The following is a 22,807-nucleotide window of genomic DNA, read 5'->3' on the forward strand; positions in this document are numbered from 1 at the left end:
GGTGGATTCAGGAAGGTACTCACCGGAAGAAAGTTTTGAAGGCTTCGGAGACGGGAACAAGCCAAAAAACCTTGGAGTGACAAATCGACTGGGGTCCCCCACTATTTATAGCTACAGTAACCAAGAACCAACTGTGCAGATCAAAGATGATCTGACGGCCCACATTCGCGCTGACCGCACGTCCCCTGAGGTCGAAATGTGATTGGCGCATGTCTTTCCGAAAAGAGCGAAACGTCAGTGCACGTCTTTTGAAACCGACGTCGCACCGGCGCACGTCTTTCTGAAACTGACTGCGCCGCACGTCTCCCTACAACTGGCAAAAACCGCCAGTGCATGTCCCTTCAGAACGGCAGTGGCGCGCTTTTTTCAAATTTAAATGACCCGCTGTCACGTCCCAGCGACAAAAGCAACTCGCACAGTCACGACTGTCAACATTTATGAGCAGTGGGCACGTTTCCCGCCTTCTCAGAACCGAAGAACCCTGGCAAAAGCAACTCGCACAGTCAAGATTCGAAGAACAGGACAAATCCACCTACCACCTCGCAAAACTACTCGCACCAGGGCAAGACCCTTGGCGCGAGGAGTGGGGGGCAATTGATGAAGGAAGATTTGGCCCGACCTCACAGTTATGCGACACGTGGCAAAAGCAACAGCTCGGCACAAAAGCAAGCCTAAGGTGCAAGCACCAAGGGGAGAAACCAGCGGTCCGAACTCCCTACTAGGGGCCCAAACTCACCTTGCCCCAAACCAGAAAGTATTCCAAACAGGACTGCCTTGTAACAGCTCAGAATGCACCTCGCCGAACTAGCCTGCAATAGCTCGGGATACCCCTCGCCGAACTAACCTGCCCTATACATACCTCCGAACTCAAGACTTCGCCTCGCTCACCACTCCACCACATCACCTTCAGGGCACCAAAACCAAACAAATCGTACTATTCCTGACACTCAGGAAGTCTTTACCCGAGGGCGCCGCACCTGACTGACTTGGGATCTAACGCCTGACGGCCGCACTCTAAACGGCCACCTGCCACTGCCTCCTAACACCGCCATCTCCAGTTGGAGAGACGGTTAGGCAGTGACGGTTCCGTCCCAAGGCCGAATTGACAGACGCAAGGGTAATCATACCCGACGTGACAAGGGCCTCAGAGCAAGTGCGCAAAGTGATTATAAAAGCCCCCTTCCCCCAACAAACAAGGTATGTGAGCTTTGCGCTATCTGGTCTACACTTCGCCTTTGAGAGATTACTGACTTGAGCTTCGGAGCTATCCCACCAGGTTCCCCCCGGAGTTCTCCCGTCTTTCCTGTTTTAGGCTCCACGACGCTCCAGCCCAGAGGCGAGTTCGTTGACAACTAAGACCGGCCGGATTACGCTCCATCAGATGACATTACTCTTACAACTCTGGATTTTAATGTGTTGGAAATCCATAGAAATAACATAAGGTTCAAAGTATCAATATAATATTCCCCATCATATTGGATGTATCATATCGTATTGTCAAGCTTCCAGTATTTCAAGTAAGAGGTGTTTTCGGATTTCGGGGTGTTTCAGGAAGTAGACATGCATAAAACCAACTCCTCAATCAATTTTGAAGAAAAACTAAAAAAAGTTCATAATTGTTGAAACACCCAATACACTTTGTTCGTATGTAATGAAGGAAGATTTGGCCCGACCTCACAGTTATGTGACACGTGGCAAAGACAACAGCTCGGCACAAAAGCAAGCCTAAAGCGCGAACACCAAGGGGACACCAACGGACCGAACTCCCTACTGGGGGCCCGAACTCACCCTTGGCCCCAAACCAGAAAGTAATCCGAGCTGGCCTACCTTGTAACAGTTCAGGATACACCTCGCCGAACTGGCCAATCTTGTAACAGTTCGGAATACACATCGCCGAACTGGCCAACCTTGTTACAGTTCGGGATATACCTCGCCGAACTGGCCAACCCGGTAAACAGTTCGGGATACACACCGAACTGGCCTACCTTATCAGTTCGGGATATACCTCGCCGAACTGGCCAACCTTGTAGCAGTTCGGGATACACCTCGCCGAACTGGCCCGCCCTATACATACCTCCGAACTCAAGGCTTCGCCTCGTTCACCACTCCGCATCACCGTCTGGGCACCAAAACCAAACAAGTCATACCACGCCTAGCACTGAGGAAGTCCGTACCCGAGGGCGCCGCACCCGACTGACTTGGGATCTGACGCTTGACGGCCGCACTCTAAAACAGCCACCTGCCATCGCCACCTGACACCGCCATCTCCAGTTAGAGAGACGGTTAGGCAGTGGCGGTTCTATCCCAGTAGAATGGACGACGACCGAGTTGACGGACGCAAGAGTAATCATACCCGACCTGACAAGGGCCTCGGAGCGAGTGCGCGAAGTGATTATAAGAACCCCCTGCCCCCAACAAACAAGGTATGTGAACTTTGCGCTATCTGATCTACACTTTGCCTTTGAGAGATTACTGACTTGACTTCGGAGTTATCACACCGGGTTCCCCTCGGAGCTCTCTTCTTTCCCGTTTCAGGCTCCCCAACGCTCCAGCTCAAAGACGAATTCGTTGACAGCTAAGGCCGACCGGATTGCGCTCCATCAATATGTATTGAGTGTATGAATATTTTAAACCTTAAATCCAAAGTACAATTATAAATAAACTTGGCCCTTCCACTTAACAAGAAACTTCCGATAATTGTCATTCCGGCCTGCGGGTGGACACCAATTAATAAAGAGCCAAATCATCAACATTAAAAGTGGGACTAATATTTAATTCATAGGCAATTGCAAATCATGTGTATTTTAATTTACCCTTTAATTTTTAAAAACTTTAAGGATGATAACCTTCTCTCTCTCATACACCAAATGCTACAATTTAAAAGTTATGGTCGGCTTAAGGCAAATGCTACAATGTAAAAACTGATTATGAAGCAAAAGCATAAACAAATGAAAATGTGAGACATCGCAATTGATGAATAAACCGCATAAAATGTGAATAACTGAAATTAATTTGAGCCCTATACTAAAAAGAGCCATAGCACTGTAGAGCTTAGTTGCATGGAGCGAGGCCGTGGCCCAAAATAGTTGAACGTGTTCACTCTTATCTTCCTATGCTCGTTTGGCATACCGCATAAGTTATCACGTGACAGGAGTATAATGGCCGGTTTACAGTTCATGAGATGAGATTGACGTAAATATGCACGTAACACATTAGCATTAGACAAGCCGGCCCCATCCCAACGAAGCAAGAGAGAGAGAGACGTGGCTTCATTATCCACGTCAAAAGGAGATAAAGTTTTCCAATAATGCATGTATCCCCAATTCCCAATTCCATTCCCCAGGGAGCAAGAGAGAGAGTGAGAGACGATGGTTGCAGCAATCCCAACGACGACGTCACGGCTTCTCTTCTCCGGTTCTCGCTCTTCTCTAAGTCGTTTATCTCCTTCCCAACTGTGCGCCCTTCGTGCTAAGACTCTCATCTCATATTCACCAAACAACAACAAGATTCATGACGGCCCTGGTGCTGGTGGTGTCTCCGTTGAAGCCCGATGTTCGGCAAGGGCAACAACGACGAGGACTGCGTACGAGATTGAAACCCTAACTACCTGGCTATTGAAGGAAGAAATGGCTGGGAACATCGATTCTGAGCTAGCGATCGTTCTCTCTAGCATCTCATTGGCGTGCAAGCAGATAGCTTCGCTCCTGCAGAGATCCAGCATTACTAACCTCACAGGACTTCAGGGCACCGTCAATGTGCAAGGTGAAGACCAGAAGAAGCTCGACGTCGTCTCCAACGAGGTCCGTCATCCTTAACTCGCTGCAGCTAACCCAACTATGTCTGTTAGGTTGGTTGTTCCCGCGACCAAGTAGCAAATTACACACACATTCATCTGAGTCATTCGTTTGAACAATACGGTTCCCCGGACTCAAAAACCAAACCGTTGATGGTCTGGATCCGGTTCAATTCGATCTGGCTTTAAATTAGGCCATGGCGAGCTCACATCTGCTGCAACTGTAAGCACACATTTGCTTTAAATTCAAAAATTATAATACTGAGTAATCTGCTTCTCTGGTTTGATTACTTGCGCGTCCATGCTGTCCTCTGTCCTCTGTCCTCACTCTAATGAAAGAAACAGTTAATTGGCAAATACGCAGGTGTTCTGTAACTGTCTAAGATCCAGTGGGCGGACAGGGATTATAGCTTCGGAGGAAGAGGATGTACCAGTTGCAGTGGAAGAAACTTATTCTGGGAACTACATTGTCGTCTTCGACCCAATTGATGGATCAGCCAATATAGACACTGCCTTAACCACCGGATGAATTTTTGGTATATACAGGCCTGACGATCAGTGCCTCGTTGACATTGACGATAATGAGTCTGTGGTAACTCTCTCCCTCTTTATAATCTTCATTGAGCTTTAGAGCTAGGGGTTCTCTTCAAAATTCAAATTTCTTTGAGTTGGTCTTACCCTTTAAAGATCTCAATAAGATTCCACATAGCAATTGTGAATCTAAATTGACTCTGCAACTGTGAGCATTGCCCACTTTGTCACGAGGTCAGCAGCAGTGCACCAGCGCTGAGCCACTGACTAAACTACCCTGCCGCCCAATGACATACAAAACAACTCACCTCAATTTCATAGAGAAATGTATGTCCCTAAGCTGAGAGATTAAGAAAACTAATTCAGATGGATATAGATCGACAAATTTAATCATTCAACATTGGGCATGATGTGATGCAGCGTAACCAAGTGGAACAGAAGTGCATTGTTAATGTCTGTCAACCAGGAAGCAACCTATTGGGTGCCGGCTACTGCATGTACTCAAGCTCAGTGATCTTCGCTCTCTCCATAGGGAAAGGGGTATTTGCATTCACCTTGGATCCCTTATACGGGGAGTTTGTTTTGACACAAGAGAACATCAAGGTACCCAAGTCAGGTAAGATCTACTCCTTCAATGAAGGGAATTATGAGCTCTGGGACAGTAAGTTGAAGAAGTACATCGATGATCTTAGGGACCCAAACTCCAACAGAAAGCCCTACTCTGCCCGGTATATTGGCTGCCTTGTAGGTGAAATCCATCGCATGTTGTTTTATGGTGGGATCTATGGGAGCCCAAAGAATAAGAACAGCAAGAATGGTAATCTCAGGCTCTTGTATGAATGTGCACCAATGAGTTATATAGTGGAACAAGCTGGCGGGAAAGCATCTGATGGGCATCAAAGAATCCTAGATATCCATCCGGAAGAGGTAATCACACCATTTCCAGTTCAGCTGGATAATCTCTCCTTTTCTAAATGCATTTCAAAGTCTTAAGTTGATTTTTCATAGGTACTAACCAATTTGGCAACTACTAGGCACTTGAATTAAGAATAGAGTTTAATTGAGTTGCAGAGCCTTGTGCTTCTTGAAAACAAAAAATGAAAAATATCCATGTTTTAATATGTCTTTGCAGATTCACCAGCGCACTCCACTTTTCATTGGAAGCCCAGAAGAAGTGGACAAGTTGGAGAAGTATTTGGCTTGATAAATCACAAGACTAAAGATCTCAGTTTTACAAAGATTGTAATGGCATTCCTGAAGATATATGAAAAATTTAAGTTCAAAGGTCTGAACCTGTAAGAGCCTAACATTTGGTCACTATTCCATTCTTGATCTCAATTTTATATTGATTGTTTTGCTTTCTACTTACTACATATGTGCTCATAAGCAATGAACAAGACGATATGGCATAACAGGATTTGTGTAATCAACCCCAACACCAAAAGCACAAGGTCCAATGAGTTTATACAATGTATACATGTGAATACATCCCTCCCAAGATTGGGTAATGGCCTTTTTATATTTGTAAATCGATAATCCAATCGCACATCAAATCATTGGTTTGCAAACAACCACAAAATTCTATGATAGTTTAGACTAAATAAAAGTAACAAATAATTGTATTCTACAAATAAAATTTTCCATATTATAAGGCTTACAGAGCATTATGTATACACAGACCTTATTATAAGCATTGCTAAAATGTAAACAGGGGATGGCAGGAAACAGAAGCAGTGAGAAAGGGAAGAGGGTAGCGGGAGGGAAGCTGAAGTAGCTGACTTGAATGACTTATTGCTCTTGTTAAAACAGCGACAGAAAGGCAATACCTTCATTTGTTGAGATATGTATGGTAGTATGCCAGATCTAAGAGTTGGCTTAGTTGTTAAACGAGTCTACTTCACGTTGACAGATTCTGTTGCTTGAATTAAGAGCTGCTTCAACTTTTAGCTCCAGCTACAAAAATGAATAACCAATAGCAGCAATTCTAGATCCACCCATTAAGCACAGGGAGCAAGTGGTTTAAAGGAAAATGAAATAGAACCATTACTAGGATTTAAGATTCTAACGCATTCAATTATTCGTATTGATGTTAAAGAATCTCGGCCTATTCATGGATTACCAGAAAATGAAATTTGCTTGATGGCATAACCAATTGAAAGTCGTCCTCCAGATCTGCCATGTCAAAAACAAAAGGGGGATATTATCTAAAACTTATCATGACTTTTTCACGTTTCTCTTAAATTCACCGTGACTGTTTATGGATTAACAGTAATTCACATTTCTGTTGGATTTCCATTATGTCATTGTCAGTGATTATTAACAGGAAGTCCACAGAAGCATTTAAATATTTTACATGACCAAAATACCCCTGAATGGTCAATCAAGCTTATTAAAATATATATTTTAAATATGTGCCGGTTGGGCCTGGTGTGGCCCAGGCCTGGGTTAGGGGTAAGTTTGCCATAAAAATATTTAATAAGGACGAATGACCATTCAGGGGAAGTTTGGTCATGTAAAATACTTAAATGCTTATGTGGACAACTTTTATTAATGATCACTAGCTGGAATCTAGCGGAATGTAAGTTTTGGACAATCACTCTGAATGACAGGGGCTCTCTAGAGGCTTTGAAAAGTCATGGTGAGTTTAAGATAAATATGAAAAGTCCTGATGAGTTCTGGATAATATCTCCCCAAAAAAAAAAATCTATATGCCATAAAGAAGAAAAAAAAAAAAACTTGACACATAAGATGAAAGTTTAGAGTTCAGAAAAAACTTTGTTCTTGTTGTGACTATGTATTTATGGAAAGAAACTTGAAAAAGAATTACAATTTATATTAGAAAAAGTGTTCACATATGCTCTTCCTTTCAACCCCCGATCAACTCAGACATGCCAGTAAAGGAAACAAAATTCAGAACATCTTGCAATCTTTTTTATTAATTTCCTTTACTAGCTTGCCCTGTTTAACTGGAGAAGTGAACTGCCATTTGAAGACAAATTAAAAAGGAGAACAATGGGACAAGAAAATAGTATCCTCAAACCAAGTCAGTAGATCGATCCAAGGCAGGCTGACAATGAAAGCCATTTCCCTCACAGTCGAGATCAATATCAACAATCCCAAAAAGGAGAAATCTGCACCAGCAATAGTAGTAGGTCTGCATTTGGAGACAAGTTAAAAAGGAGCACCATGAGACAAGAAAATATTATCCTCAAACCAAGTCAGTAGATTGATCCAAGGCAGGCTGACAATGAAAGCCATTTCCCTCACAGTCAAGGTCAATATCAACAATCCCAAAAAGGAGAAATCTGCACCAGCAATAGCAGTAGGTCTGCATTTGGAGACAAGTTAAAAAGGAGAACCATGAGACAAGAAAATAGTATCCTCAAACCAAGTCAGTATATTGATCCAAGGCAGGCTGACAATGAAAGCCATTTCCCTCACAGTCGAGATCAATATCAACAGTCCCAAAAAGTATAAATCTGTGCACCAGAAATACCAAAATTAAAGTTATCCATGTCAAAGATACTCTCCCTATTGGGTCCAAAGGTAGAAATTTTATCCGCCGTTGGTTTTAACTTTGAAGCAGATTGGCACATTAGAACCATCAAAATCTGTTCTTCCTTTTACATGATTCCTCTTGCCTGGCCTCTTCGGATTTGTTCTCATAGCAAGGAGCCAAGAATTATGAAATGTAAAGGTTCCTATCCATTGAGTAGGCTATATTTTTGGAAGGGCTAACTTTAACTGTTCCAGACGAAACCATAAAGCATGTTGTCAGTCGAATTAAGAAGGTTAAAACTTTCCAATGGAATAACAGTTTTATGACTTTTATCACTGTGAGAGGACAGAGGTTGAGGAGGTGTGTTAAGACAATCCGATCGACTTGATTCTGCTCGAACAAGCTTTTTGCAACAGGGGGAAACAATGAACCATATCTGTTGGCCATTAGAAAACAAAAAAAATGCAAAATAACATCATGAACAGAAAGCAACCATCCGTTTGGCTGCTTCACTGTGAATTCTATTTATCCGCATTTACCCATTAAATCAAAAGTTTCGAGCACCCATGTCCTTGCTGAATACATACGACATGATATATTCAAGCTATATTTTCTGGGAAGGGAAAAAGGGCCAGAAATCCAACTGAAATATTTCAGCTGTTACTTGTGAGGTAAAACTTTTTAGACTCAAATACTCCAATAATTATTTGGATAAAATACTTAAACATAACCCTGAAAATTGACTTAGATATACCTTGGGTTTTTTCAAGAGTACTTAAACATATCTTATGACTCTTCTGCCCTTTATTTCCTTTCAAATTTTCAAAAATAACAAAACAAAAATCAAACCCATGTGTACAATACTCTATTTTGCTTGCTAAACCAAAAGAGCAAAAAGAATCTCACAAAGGATACTTAAACATGACAATATAGGGTTTGGTCAAAATACAACTGTTAATTGGCAAATCAAAGTGAAACAGCTGTAGCGTCTTCTTGGTTAGGTACGGCTGAGTTTGGAAGGAGTAATGTATTTACGCTGCACATATTTGCATTTGTACTCTTTCCAAACCGAGCCTAGGAACGTCTTTGATCTACCTAAGGTTCAATCAATCTTCCCATCCCAAATCAATTGTACATAAAAAGCTGAGCCTTTACCTTCAATATTCTTTTCTTCTTTGGCCAATAACAATGAGCGAAGGTTTTTGTGATCTTCAATTCTTGTATATCGTTTGCTCTGAGTGTAGATTAAAATCATGAATTATAAAACTCACCCACTCAGGTAATCAAACAAGGTACTAAAGTATTCCAATTCATACTTATTTATTCTTATTTATTGTGATTTTTTATTATATTATTTTTTATTATTGATGTAGAAATATTACTTTTCTAATAATTTTTAGCTTGAAGTCTGTGATTCAAGAAAGATGCTTTCACCCAAAAACTATTTGAGTTATGAGCAAGTCTTGTCTATTAAGGAGTATAGGAGGGCAAAATAGGATTTTAAAATTTTTTATGAGCACATGTGACGTCGCGGCAAGTTTAAGTCCAGTGGGGTCAGTTCATAATGTATATTTAAGTCTTAGAGAAAGTTTAAGTCTGTTGAAGTCTTTTATCCTAACTATTTCTGTCCCCATAAAAAACTTTTTCCACACCTGTTAAGGTCCATTTGATTCACTGGAGTAGGGTTTGGAATTAGAATTGGAATGATCCATTTTGATCCTAACTGTTTGGTTGGAGTGGGGTAAAAAGGGATGCAATCAAGTTGAGCCAAGCCAAACTTTGGCATGTCTTGACTTGATTTGACTAAAATATTACTAGGTTCAAATCCAAACTGGAGTTCAATTCAAACTATATTTTTTGGCTCGAGCTTAGTTTGATTAAATATTCAATAAGTTCAAGTTGGACTTGAAAGCTCAAAAATAAATATTTTTGTATATTATATATAATTTTTTTATAATATATAGTATATTCTTATATCATATAGAAAATAAAAATATATTTTATAATATATGTATGCATGTATTTATGTATGTATGTATGTGTTAATCGAGTCAAGCTTGCAAGCTTTCAAGTAAAACTTTTTTATTAATTGAACTCGAGCTCAAATAATTAATCAATCTTACCCCAAGGTTCAAACTCAAATTGAGCCTAATCAAATTTGAGCCTCAACTATTCCTTTTAAAAAAAATGGCAAAAATATATATTCTGAATATTTTCCTTCCACTTTATGCTGAAAAAAATGGGGTCCGAATAATCAAACAAAATTTTCCTACCCTCCCCAATGGGGCAGGTTTCTATGTTTGAAGAACAAGTTTTAGGGTAGGGACGGATTTTGGGATTCTATAGCTCTTAAAGGCTTCATGACCCACATGTGGTTGGAAAGCATATAAACTTTATGTATTAGGTTTTGAATTTAATAATATTTTGAATTTTATATAAAAAATAATTAATAGTTTATATATTTTTTATATACCTTAATCAAATAATTAAAAATTTTATTATTTATTTATATTATTTTACTTATTTATTACTTATATATAACAAAAATAATAAGAAAATAAATGCAAATGCATTTTCATATATAACGAAAGGATTTGAACTTACAAAACCCGCCCCGTTGCCATTTCCTACCGATATCCTCAGTTCATAATATTTAGTTTTTCAGAATGTGACAGTATAAAAACCCTTCAGTGGTTGTGATGAAGGTAAAACATTAGTAAATAGTAAAAGCTGATAGAGTAACAGGTCAACAAAAGGTAAGCAAAATAAACTTATAGACCTACTTGTGATTATTTTCCTGGTTCTTGTAAATTGTAATTAACTAATTACCTGTTAGGCTGGCATTTCAAATTTTGTTTTTTTCTTTCTCCCGGTCCCGGCACTTCAAAATTCTGAACTTTGGCCATTATCCGAAAAGTCGGGTCCAATTATGTCCATCAGTTGTTCGTTTTAATCCTGCAACCAATTCATCTGCTCTTCTTTTAAGTTTTCGTTGTACTCTTGAGTCTTGACAGCTGAAGATGAAGCAAGGGCTTCTGCTATGGAGTCCTTGCCATCCCTTTCGCTCTTTGTGTTCCTTTCCCTCCCTGTCGTTTTCTCCTCCCTCCATTCGCATTCAGATAAGAAAATGTTGTGCTGTGGTATCCGCAAATCTCGAGTCCGGTAACGGTGGACAGTTGACGGCGAGGGAGAGGAGGCAATTGAGGAACGAGCGGAGACAGAGCAAATCCACCAATTGGAGAGAAGAGGTTGAGGAGAGGCTGTTGAAGAAGCCCAAGAAGAGGTACGCTTCTTGGACCGAAGAGCTCAACCTCGACAACCTCGCTCTCTTGGGTCCTCAATGGTGGGTTGTTCGGGTTTCTAGGGTTACTGGTCAGGAGACTGCGGAAAGACTAGCTCGCTCCCTCGCCAGAAATTTTCCGGACATTGATTTCAAGGTAATTTAGCTTTTAATCTCTTCTCAGTTCTCATGGTCTTGGAGATCTTAAATTTTAGATCCTTTTTTTATTGGTTTTGACGCGAATTCTTTTGACAATGGTATGCGTGTGTGTATGTTGGTATTCATATCCATTTTCAGCTAGGATTTGTTAAACTTGTGCTTATAAGCCTCTTGGTTGATGCGGATTGCATCATGGTTTTGCTTGTCGGAACTAGCTTTCTAATATCAACCTCAAATCAAGCGATTTCTGTTGTCAGATTTAGCTGCAATTGCAATTACATAGATAGCTTCCCCATCTTCTCTTCCTAATCTGTAATTCTATTCATGGTTGTTTAGTTGGACCTTTCTTCTTAAAGCTTTCCTATCTGTTCATTTCCTCATCTTGGTTTTGTTCTTGGGAATTGCTTCTATATATTACTTGGTAGAAAACTATGATATTTAAACCTAAGTGACTATACTATAAGCATTTTTAAGACTGATAGTATGCTTGTTTATGCTCAATGCACTTCAGAAGGTGAAGGATTCATTATTGGGAAATTTCTTGTATGCGTAGCAAAAGGTTCTTACCAAATCCTTTGCTGTCTCTTTTTAGGTATATGCTCCTTCAGTTAAGGTGAAAAGGAAGTTAAAGAATGGCTCCTACTCGGTCAAGCCAAAGCCCCTCTTTCCCGGTTGTGTCTTCTTAAGATGTGTACTGAACAAGGAGATACATGATTTCATCAGAGAGTGTGATGGAGTTGGTGGCTTTGTTGGATCAAAAGTTGGTAATACGTAAGGAACCACTGATTTTGCAACCTGAAAAATAGTGTTTGCTTTAAATTATCTCATAGTCTAACCATTAAGTTTTCGTTCTAATAGATGTATTGCACTTACTTGACATTGAACTCTTACATTTAAAACAAAAAGAAAGAGTTTCTGCGCTTTGTGAGGCATTAAAAGTTAAAACCCTGAAACTCATCTTAAAAGTTATTGGAAATGAGAAAAGACATTAATTTTTCCCTTCTTCTGAACTGAAGACTAATGGCATAACCAAATCTCTTGGGAAAGGAGCAAATCAACAATAGGAATCTATTCAATTTGAAATGTATCTCGATGAGTTAGCATGGTGAAGATTTTATTTCATCATTTTACCAATTCTTGAAGTCCCTGCTAATCTCATTTTCATGTGCATTTTATATAATGGATATTTATTGCTCTAATGCGAGACCATTTTTTATTGATAATGTGAAACCATTCTTCAAAACACAGAAAACGGCAGATCAATAGGCCCAAGCCAGTGTCAATGGATGACATGGAAGCAATCTTCCAACAAGCAAAAGAAGAGCAGGAAAAGACTGATCAAGCATTTGAAGAAGAACAACAAGGAGGAGTCTTCAATGAGGGAGATCTAGATATTCTCTCTCATTCAAATGGCAAAGATGCTATAGGATCCATGGAAGGTGTGAAGCCTAAAAGGCGGACAAAGAAAAGTTCAGAGCCTATTGCAAGTAGCTCATTGACAGTAGATAATGATAAGTTGATTACACCAGGTTCTCGTGTTCAAGTAGTGTCTGGGCCTTTTGCAGAGTTTACTGGAAGCCTTAAAAATTTGGACAGCGAAACAGGAAAGGTATGCCTTATTACATACTACGGTCTTGTAATGAAGGGCTACTTTGAGAAAATGTTATTGCAAATTATATCTAAAATGATCTGCAGGTGCTTTAATAAACTTAACAACTTATGGTGTTATAATATTATCTTTTCAAGAGCCTGAGATTAAGAATGATGCATCATTGTATCCTTGCAGGCAACTGTTGGGTTCATGCTGTTTGGAAAAGAAAGCTTGGTAGAATTAGATGTCAATCAGATTGTTGTAGCACAGACAACATAATGACAGAGTTGCTCATTCCAGAAAATCCAATTCTTTCTTTTTCACAATATGTTCCAAAACATATGAGCCATTGAATGTATAGTGAATTATTATAAATCAATCAAAAATAAATGCATGCAAACCAAGTTACTATTGTTAGCAAAAAGACATCACTATGAATGTAGGACTCCATGCTCCATTTGGAATGTGGGAAATTTCACAATGAACAATTGAACACTTGTTTGTGAAAGACTCAAGCATACAATACAGAAAAGGAAAGTGGTAATGTTCTTTTCTCTTTTTTCTTCCTTTCATTTTTTGATAGGTTAGCCAGGAGGTTTCAGAAGGTGTTAGGCATTTATAGACTGATATTATCATCCGACAAATTCAAACTAGCATTCACTAACTTTTACAAACCTAATTGACAAGCTTAAACTCTTTCAAGAGCTATGAAATTTGAACCTTCAACCTGAATTTGATGTGACAAACTAGGTAAATATTGTTTAGATGCAAGAAGCTTCATCTGTTTATTTTGTTGAAATTGGTTATTACAGTTGGTGCAGACATTAACCACTCAGCTGATATTAGAGAGCTAATAGTGAGACCTAAAATGGCAAATGTTATGGCCAGCTTGCCATATTTACCTATTCGACTTTGACTTCATGGAATTCAAGGAGGTCCAGGTCTGAGGGCCTTCTGTAGTACTTGAGCAAGAGTGAAGAACAGACAACACTTACTGAAGAAGCACCCATGGCAGCACCAGCAATCCATGGTGGCACATGGAATCCAGTAAAAGGGAAGAAAGCCCCAGCAGCTAGGGGTATTGCCATGACATTGTAAGCCAGAGCCCACACATAGTTCAATTTGATCCTGTTGAATGTTTTTCTAGAAAGGTCAATAGCAATAATCACACCTTCAAGGCTGCTCCTCATCAAAACAACATTAGCAGCCTCAATAGCAATGTCGGCACCTGCTCCAATAGCCACTCCTACATCTGCAACAGCCAATGCTGGCGAGTCATTGATCCCATCCCCCACCATTGCCACTATGAACCCTTCCTTCTACAAGAAAAGTATTTGGGAAACAAGTAAGGAGCAAAGTTGAAATGAAAACATCATATGTACTAACTATAGAGCATTGCCATATAGATTGAATTTGATGAATCATAAAATGGATGAGAGGTTTGTGCCACCATGCTGTAGGGACTATTTAGATGATCGCTTTTATTCCAAAGTAGTTTCATAATAAGATGGTTCATCAACATTTTTTTATTATAGATTGATTATATTTCTTGACTGATCAAATCAAACTATACTTGGCTTCCTATTGGTTCCTTATTCATGCATGTTGATCCCCTAGGTGGACCCGAAGAATGATCAGTCGTTCCACTTAGGGGCCATTCTTTTTTGAGATTTTGAGAGGGGGGAAAGTTGGTCAATGGGGTTTTGGTTCCCATTGACCAAGAACCCCATGTTCTTTTTTCAGATTTATGTGGGGACCAGGGAAAGTTTACCCTGCCCCCTAGGTGGGTAAATAACTTTCCCACCTAGAGGGAAAATTGCCAACACTTCAATGGGACAAAAATGCCCCTCTTAATATTTTAATAATGGATTACCATTGGGAAGCTAATCACATTGTTGGAAAAACAACTTGAGACCCATTTCCCAAAAAGGATTTACGTCCTTCCCTAGGCCCAAGCTGTTTTCAGTTTTCTTGGTGCTTTTCTATTATTTTTGTAGGTACAGAGATTATTAATAATCCCTTGAGATCTCATTAAGTCTTAAATCTAACCATAAATAAGGATTGATTGGTTTCAGCTCACCCTTAATTAGTGGGCATTCAGAGGATCAAGACCTAACATATATCAGAGATCAATTGACTCAAAATCAGTACATATAGCTGATCTCTAGTTTTTGGGTTTTGAAGAAATAAAAGAGCTCATATCCAATGGTTAAATATCATCTGATCATGCTGGTTTTTTGTCTTAAAAATCCTTGGCAACATAAATTCCTATGCCAGTTCTGACCCATTGTGCATGAGACATGAATTCAAGTCTGTGCTTTCTTCCCATTAATCCGGGTTTTGTGCTTAATGATGGATCTTCTATATAGTTTAAGTACTCAGCCTTGCCTAACATGCCAAGTATAAAATATTAGTATCTTCAAGACCAAGTTCAGTTTCTTCTCTGAGAAATCAAATATATTGTTTAATCAACCCAAGACTAGCTTAGGTGATCTCCCCCATCTGTACAAAGAATCTAATGTCGACATGTCTTGCATGGAAGATTGAATATGAACGATCAGAGTAGTAAGAGGAGAAGAATGAAGGAAAGATTAGTTAAACACTCGGGTAAATGCACTTACCCGAGTAAATGTTTCCCAGCAAAAATTACCCAGGTAATTGCATTTACCTGGGTAAATAACTTAGTGAAAAGCGGAGGCCTTAAAACATCCACTGAAATTAGCCTTACCTGCAATTCTCCAACTTTCCTAGCTTTATCTTCGGGTTTTGCTTCAGCTACAACAAAATCAGTCTTCACCTCTTTAGCTACTGCATTTGCTGTCACCATGCTGTCTCCAGTGACCATCAGACTTTTCAAACCCATCCTCCTTAAGATGGAAATGATTCCAGACGCCTCCGGCTTCACTGGATCTGAGACTGCAATAACTCCCACAACGTCTTTGTCGACAGATACGAGGACTGCAGTCTGGCCCAGTTTTTGAGATTCATCCATGTAGTTGGAAGCTTCTCTTGGAATTTCGATGTTGCACTCTTGCATGAGACTATTGTTTCCAATGACAATACTTTTTTTGCAGACCATGGCCTTTACTCCATGACCCGTAATAGCCTCAAAGTCATGAGCCTCAGGCCAAAACTGGGTTTCTACAAGGGTCTTTGCATGCTCTACCATAGCCTTTCCAAGTGGGTGCTCACTGTTAACCTGTACCAGTAAAGTTTGAAAGGAATCATGTGCCTTAGATGCATACTGTCGTGGGTTTAGAATACAAGAATCTAATATTTACCTCTGTTGCAGCGACCAACTTATAAAAATCGGGAAGAGATATATCCATAAGCAGCTTTGTACCCACGACTGTTGGCTTTCCCATGGTTAATGTTCCTGTCTTGTCAAACACCACGCAATTGACCTGATAACAAACAATCTTTCTTTAAACAAATAAGAATGACTGTTTTCATTGAGAAATGCAGCTTTTGCCTTCCTAAGCATCAATTGGATGGGGGTTTGCTGCTGCTTGAATAAATTACTTCTAGTGGTAAATCCACTAAGTTGCATTATCATTAAGACCTCACCACTAGTCCCTACTTTTCTTTTGGGTAACCATAGGGAATAAAATACTCAAAGCTGAATGCCACCATTATTAGGTCTCTCTCTTCTCATCTCATTTAATGTATGAGATGTCACATTAACATACAGTTTGAATAGTCAGTTCAAGACCAAAAATGGTTAATAGAGATATGGAGGTGAATGGGTGTGCAGAGCACATGAAATTGCTGTGTCTTTATGAGGACGCACAGAAATTTTATGAGAGAGAATAGAGGAGGGGTGGAGTTGAGTACCTTGTGTGCGCTCTCCAGCGCTTGTCCACTCTTGAGAAGCACGCCATGAGAGGCACCAACGCCAGTTCCTACCATAACTGCCGTGGGCGTAGCCAACCCCAAGGCACACGGACAGGCTACCACCACAACTGAAATTCCAAACTGTAGGGCCATTTCAAACCTGTCCATGTAACCTGGCACCAAATTTCTTGGATACATTTCCAATATCCCAGCCACATACCAGCCCAACCAAGTTGCTATACCGCTACATATCACCTGCACAACATTAACCAATAACATGCATTTCCATCATCACCCCACAGGCCACAGCCTTCTAGAAAAATATGTTGGTTCCACAGAAGCAGAGAAATTGGATACAAGATTTGGTGAACCTAACTGTGCTGGAACCTTAGGCACACAAAGACGCAAGGAAAGAGTTCACTTTTGATACAACATGGTATTGGTGCAAGGCCAAAACTGTGAATCATAGCCTTCGATGTGTTCTTGGATCATAGCAATACATCGAATGCTTTGATTTCAATTTCATGGATAAAAATGGGCCTATTAATGAGTTCAGACCTCATTGAAAACACCTTTCGTGTGTAGTATCTTGTGGGTAGGTATGTGTAGGATTCTTCGTGGGTAGGAGATCGAGATTCCTTAGTAAGTTATTAGCATTCCATATGTTTCGGTCCAAATGATTTATGATTGCGAAATGATAAGAAATAGGAATAAAAATGTGAATCATGGGATCAACTATGATCGCACTTTCTACAAAGTGGATCCGACCATGAACCCCACATTTCACAATTGAGAGAGGCGATGATGATTAAAGGTAGCAAAAGCTGTTCATTCCTTGGCAGTAATTCTATCCCATTAAAAAGAGCATGCTGGTCTTTTCTCCTTTTTAAATAGAATAAGATCCCACAATACCCAGATTTAGAATTCCAACCCAACACACTGAGCTAACTCTAGCTGAACTTCAGTCTCCTAAACGAGTTTGGATTACCTGCCAATAAAATTAGTTCCAACACCCTCGCAATATCATCTAATACTACACATTTTATACATGGTGGGTCTCAGTGTCATCATAAGCTATGTAATGTCAGATCATATTGGAAGAGTGTTGGAATATGTTTTGCTGGCAGGAGATCCCCAACTCCTCCACACCACTGCTTCCTAAAGCTACCTAATTCTTTTAGGATAAATAACTTAAATCACCCATGTAGTTTCTAGCAATTGTTTTAACCTACCCTGAAATTTGAATAGAAACCACCCTCCACATTTAGGATAAATTATACAAATTGACATCTTCCATAATTCCATTAGTTTGAGTAAACAAATGAGTGTTAAATTATAAAGTTACATTCATATCTCCATTGAATTAATAATAATAATAATAATAATAATAATGAATGAGAGATATTATTATTATTATTATTATTATTATTATTATTATTATTATTATTTGTTGTTGGTTAGCACCCTACATCAACCATCCACATGAAGTGAGAGATTCAGTGAATGTGGGAACTGAACTGAATCAACCTATTGACCGGTTTTGTATCTTTGGTTTTTTTTAATATATATTTATAAAATATATAAACATATGATATATTATATATTATTTATATAATTGGTTTTTCCAATTCAGTTTGAATTTTGATTTTTCTGGTTTTTATGAGCATCCCTAGGACATATAGACTTTGCAAAACCAGTTTTGCTATAAACGTGATTTTAGCTCACCACAAAATCAAATCCGATGGCATGTTGTGTCCGCACCTTGAATTAGATGAAGTGACATTGTTGTGGGATTACAATTTAGTCCTCTGCTAAAATCATGTGGTAGCAGAGTGCTAGAGTCCCAATCACCTGCCAACAAAATGCATTTTATTACCCTAGCAATAACATCTAACATTGCACATCTTATACATGACAGGTTCCACTTTTATGGTGGACCCCAATTTTATAGCGAGATGTACCATATCAGATCAAGTTAGTAGGGTGTTAGAACTTGTTTTGTTGGAAGGTGATGTTAGCAGCTATAAAGTAATTTTTACACTTTCTGGCTAATGTGGGGCATTGTTACAGGTAAAGCAATAAATGCATGAGACTAATCCATAATTTTCTCAATGTTTCAATATTCTTAACCCTAAGCAAAATTCAATTTTTTTTTTCACTCAAAAGTATGACATCATATTTTTCCCTTGACATCCAAACATCAAACTAACAACAGAAGAGATGAGGTTCGAAATGTGGAGGGAGTATGAAGGTTTTTGAAGAGGATAAAGTTCAAGAGAGATTAAATCACTTATTAGAAACCGTAGGGGAGGTTTTGCCCATTATTTTATCATGCCAATAGAAGATTCTTTTATTTTTTTTCCTTTCCCCACACAATATTGAATATCGAATACTCAATCGTTCATTTCACGAATAATTGACCACAACCAGTGTGCAAGCAAACACTATTTACTCATCGATCTGAGTCACTGATTTTGACACGCACTATGTTATTTTTTTGTTGTTTTGCATTAGCCCGTTTGGGAGGACATTTGCGTTCATTGAGCCGCTTCTGAAAAGCTACTTAAAAAAAGATAGCTTTACAGAGGACATTTTATGGCTCATGTAGTTCAATTTTAGGCTTTTCGATCCTTTTTATGAAAATATGGTTTCGCTGCTTTTGAATTGCTCAACTCATATAACGCCAAAAGCCGTTGCGTGAAAGCCCTTTTAAACGAGACCGGATCTGTTCCTCACGGAAAACGCCTCACACGCGCCTCATAAGCACATCCTACCATGCATTGTTAACATCTTCAATACTTTTCAGTTAAGTTATTATTCACGGAGAAGTTCCCAATGCACGGTGGATGTGCATGTGAGGCGCCCGACTGTGAAGAGCAGATCTCCTCCCAAACGGACACTACATATTACTGTACTACGTTTGTATAACTCACCACTGGTACGAAATACTTCGAGATACGATCGGCCAGTTTTTGCACCGGCGCCTTTCCAATCTGAGCCCCTTCAACGAGCCGGATGATACGTGCCAACACAGTCTCCGACCCAATGCAAGTCACTCGCACATGCAGCACTCCGGAACCGTTCATCGTACCCCCGATTACCTCATCGCCGACCCTCTTCCGGACCCTCCTCGATTCTCCGGTGACCATACTTTCATCGACGTGGCTCACTCCCAACACCACTGTCCCATCCACGCTAACCTTCTCACCAGGCAAGACCTTCACCACGTCTCCCTTCTCCACTAATCGCCGATCAATCGTCTCCTCCCCAATTACTCTCCCGCTGTCGTCGAAAACCGCCAACCTCGCCATCTCCGGCGTGAGCTTCACGAGCTTCGAAATTGCATCACTCGTCTTTCCCTTTGCCAGTGCCACCAAATACTTGCCGAGGAGGATTAACGAGATTAACATCGTCGCTGTTTCGAAGAAATCCTCGTTATCGAAACGCTTTGAGGTAGAGGATCGTACAATTACGTAGATGGAGTAGAAATACGAAGTGTTGGTACCCACTGCAACCAAACAGTCCATGTTGGTAGAACGTAGCTTCACAGCCTTGTATGCTCCGACGTAAAATCGCCAGCCGATGATAAATTGCACTGGGGTGGACAATGCACACTTCAAGACCTCTCCAACCGAGAGCATGTTAACTACCTTTTTGTCGAGGAACCCAGCTTTAAAGGATGGAATGTACATGAACACCATGGACAACAACAGCATTGGGATGGCGAAAACCAGACTCCAGAGGAAGCTACGGTAGTAGCTCCTCACTTCGCTGTTCTTCAGTCGAGCTTCTTTCTCTCTCTCGTCGACGAGCGATGCTTTGAGTCCGCCGGATTCCACTGCCGAGATTATCTTTCTGGGACCTATGACATCAGGTGAGTAAGAAATAACCAAGGTGGTTTTGTCAGATTGGTCTATTTCTATGTCTTGGATTCCTTGTAACTTTCCAATAATGGTTTGGAGAAGCTCTTTTTCAACCGGGCTTTCCAGTTTGAGGTGGAAGTTGGTGGTGTTTTCGCCGGTGGAGATAATTGAGGCTTCAAAACCCATGTCGTCGATGGCTTGGATTAGTTGGTTGAGGGCAACCATGTTGGCGTCGTACTCGATTTCGGCCACTTGGGTTGCTAAGCCAACGGCAGCGAATCGGACTCCGTTGATGTTCCGGAGGGAGGATTCGATGGTGGTGGAGCACGCAGTGCATGTCATTCCCTGGATGTGGAGACGGCAGGATCGGACGTCGGAGGACTTATCCATGGCTTGCCTAGCTAGAGCTTTGATTCTTAATAATCAGCCGGAATTCGACCCCTCTAGCTTTAGTCTTTCCCTTCCCTCGAGGCACCAGTCAGTATCTGAATTAGCGATGCAACTGCGCTAAACTTGGATACTACTAACACACTTTAGTGAAAGCAACAGCGAACAAATAAAAAAGGTGCACTCCAATAACCTCCATGGTTGGCATTTGGCAAGCTAGCACCCAGTTAAGTTCTGTTATTTATGGGCATCTCCACCACGAAGATCTTCTATTTATTCCATTCCTAGAGTCGGTTAATTATATATAATAGTTAAAAAGAAAACCAGAATGGAGATGATGACATGCGCCCAATAACTGAGCTTTATCGGCGGATCTATATGCCATCAGAATTCAGAAAAAGATGAGAAAGTAATGCAGAGATTGGAAAGGATCGAGGAGCAAAGATTTTAAGAACCCAGGACGGATTAAGGACTAGTTTCACCCAGCCCATGCCCCCCCTCCCCCAAGGTTCGGTCGTATTTCATAGTGGCCATTTATTTTGGCTCTCTGTTCTCCCCATTTTAATTCCTTAGTGCTTAGTCCCATAGAGACTATAGACCACACTTTTTCTGGTATTGATTTCTTAACACTTTAATTTAATTATTTAAGGGTGCTGCTGCTAATGGGTTGGAGTTGGACCATACCCATTGGCAGAAAATAGCGAGCAATAATAATGTAGAGACAGAGATGATTTGGTTGATGACATGGCAATTGATAGCAATACAATGGTGGAATTGCATTGGCGCAGTACGGTTGGGCCCTAATAGTGCTAGCCACTTTGAAGGGTATTGGCTTTGTCCTGTGTATCGACGATCGCAGACTAATCTACGCTGCTGCCAGAGATCGCGTAGAAACTAGAGAACCAAATCTCTCTTCTCTCTTGATCACGAGACAGAAAAATCCCCTCGACCATCGACTAAAATAACAGATTCATTAGCTTTATGGTAGTCTTTGGTTTACCCTTAACAAGAAGCAAAATCGTGATTGATCCACTAAGCAGATTAAATGATTCTTAAAATAACTCCTCCACTTCAATTTGCTTTAGTGAATATAATATATTATTTTCCACCGAAATTGCCATATAGAAAATCCTGTGGAATAGGCTTAGAGGGAAAAGTTCCTCCTTGCCTGGGTCTTTTGTGTCATTATAGGCTTCTTATCAAGATCACGGGAGTGGTCGATCCTGTAGACCATAGATTAAAGTAACATACTCTGAGTTATCCTTAAAAAAGTGGGCATACGTCTTAAGGTTGAGTCTCAAGTATATCAGAAAGTCAATTTTATTAGGCATATTGGGATGCACTTTTTTTTGGTACAACAAGGAGAAAAGCACCAATACAATCTTGGGGTAGTGTGACACTCTGACCCCATCCCCCACCTTCTAAATCATCTAATCTAATCCTTTCACATGCACCTCTGAATGAAAGTGGTCCATATCATCATGGGCTTGATTAGTTAGCTAAGATCAGATAAATGATTGGCCTCTCTATACACACGTCTTCTGTTTATTCTCTTTCCCTTGTCTTCAAACACCTTCTTAATATCTAGGATGATAGTATTTTGTGTGTCACGAGGAGTCAATGTTGCCGAAGATGCTTTCCACTCTTCCTCTAGATCAATATCCATTTTGTCGTGTTAGAAAAATTAATATACTAATAGATACACCAGAAAAGTGGGTCTACATCTTTATGTACTCAATTTACAATACAATACAATCACAACATACAACGAGCATTTTCCCTTTGCCGTAAGGCATGATTTTCCTCTACCGTAAGTTTAAGGTTTAAATTATTAGAAACTCAAAGAGTATCAGAAAGTCAATGTTAAGAG

At 40.1% G+C, this 22,807-nt stretch overlaps 3 protein-coding genes across 7 annotated transcripts; 2 read left to right on the forward strand and 1 right to left on the reverse strand.

Annotated features, from left to right (window-relative positions):
- Nucleotides 1-3,280: 3,280 nt before the first annotated feature.
- Nucleotides 3,281-5,700, forward strand: LOC148868846 (fructose-1,6-bisphosphatase, chloroplastic-like). Of its 5 annotated transcripts, none has more exons than XM_088972064.1 (4): nt 3,281-3,800; nt 4,158-4,385; nt 4,745-5,251; nt 5,457-5,700. In XM_088972064.1, exons 1-2 carry the CDS (start codon nt 3,369-3,371, stop codon nt 4,320-4,322), a joined length of 597 nt encoding a protein of 198 aa, XP_088828190.1. In that variant the 5' UTR covers nt 3,281-3,368; the 3' UTR covers nt 4,323-4,385; nt 4,745-5,251; nt 5,457-5,700. The 5 variants fall into 5 exon arrangements, with proteins under 5 accessions (XP_088828190.1, XP_088828191.1, XP_088828192.1 ...); XM_088972065.1 differs by having other exon boundaries at nt 3,283-4,016; nt 4,139-4,385; XM_088972066.1 differs by having other exon boundaries at nt 3,283-4,016.
- Nucleotides 5,701-10,434: 4,734 nt separating this feature from the next.
- PTAC13 (plastid transcriptionally active 13) lies at nt 10,435-13,361 on the forward strand. The gene is made up of 4 exons (XM_088971148.1): nt 10,435-11,260; nt 11,855-12,033; nt 12,511-12,871; nt 13,049-13,361. Exons 1-4 carry the CDS (start codon nt 10,844-10,846, stop codon nt 13,130-13,132), a joined length of 1,041 nt encoding a protein of 346 aa, XP_088827274.1. The 5' UTR covers nt 10,435-10,843; the 3' UTR covers nt 13,133-13,361.
- A 252-nt stretch (nt 13,362-13,613) lies between these two features.
- On the reverse strand, nt 13,614-21,505 carry LOC148868848 (putative copper-transporting ATPase HMA5). The gene is made up of 5 exons (XM_088971147.1): nt 19,621-21,505; nt 16,688-16,942; nt 16,135-16,257; nt 15,582-16,052; nt 13,614-14,172 (listed from the first exon to the last, which is right to left on the reverse strand). The coding sequence occupies exons 1-5, from the start codon at nt 20,938-20,940 to the stop codon at nt 13,756-13,758; spliced, it is 2,586 nt and encodes an 861-aa protein (XP_088827273.1). The 5' UTR covers nt 20,941-21,505; the 3' UTR covers nt 13,614-13,755.
- Nucleotides 21,506-22,807: the final 1,302 nt, after the last annotated feature.

Source organism: Nelumbo lutea, chromosome 2 (genome assembly GCF_056320005.1).
Source record: "Nelumbo lutea isolate HS-2025 chromosome 2, American lotus-T2T, whole genome shotgun sequence".
In the NCBI taxonomy this organism is placed as follows: domain Eukaryota; kingdom Viridiplantae; phylum Streptophyta; class Magnoliopsida; order Proteales; family Nelumbonaceae; genus Nelumbo; species Nelumbo lutea.

What these genes read in the sequence shown, in the direction of transcription:
- LOC148868846 (XM_088972064.1), top strand. Translation starts at nt 3,369, where the DNA reads ATGGTTGCAGCAATCCCAACGACGACGTCACGGCTTCTCTTCTCCGGT. An exon ending in TCGACGTCGTCTCCAACGAG is followed by an intron (nt 3,801 to 4,157) that starts GTCCGTCATCCT and finishes GCAAATACGCAG; the next exon opens with GTGTTCTGTAACTGTCTAAG.
- PTAC13 (XM_088971148.1), top strand. Translation starts at nt 10,844, where the DNA reads ATGAAGCAAGGGCTTCTGCTATGGAGTCCTTGCCATCCCTTTCGCTCT. An exon ending in GGATCAAAAGTTGGTAATAC is followed by an intron (nt 12,034 to 12,510) that starts GTAAGGAACCAC and finishes TTCAAAACACAG; the next exon opens with AAAACGGCAGATCAATAGGC. An exon ending in TGGACAGCGAAACAGGAAAG is followed by an intron (nt 12,872 to 13,048) that starts GTATGCCTTATT and finishes GTATCCTTGCAG; the next exon opens with GCAACTGTTGGGTTCATGCT.
- LOC148868848 (XM_088971147.1), bottom strand. Translation starts at nt 20,940, where the DNA reads ATGGATAAGTCCTCCGACGTCCGATCCTGCCGTCTCCACATCCAGGGA. An exon ending in CGAAGTATTTCGTACCAGTG is followed by an intron (nt 16,943 to 19,620) that starts GTGAGTTATACA and finishes AATGTTGTGCAG; the next exon opens with GTGATATGTAGCGGTATAGC. An exon ending in AGTTGGTCGCTGCAACAGAG is followed by an intron (nt 16,053 to 16,134) that starts GTAAATATTAGA and finishes TTACTGGTACAG; the next exon opens with GTTAACAGTGAGCACCCACT.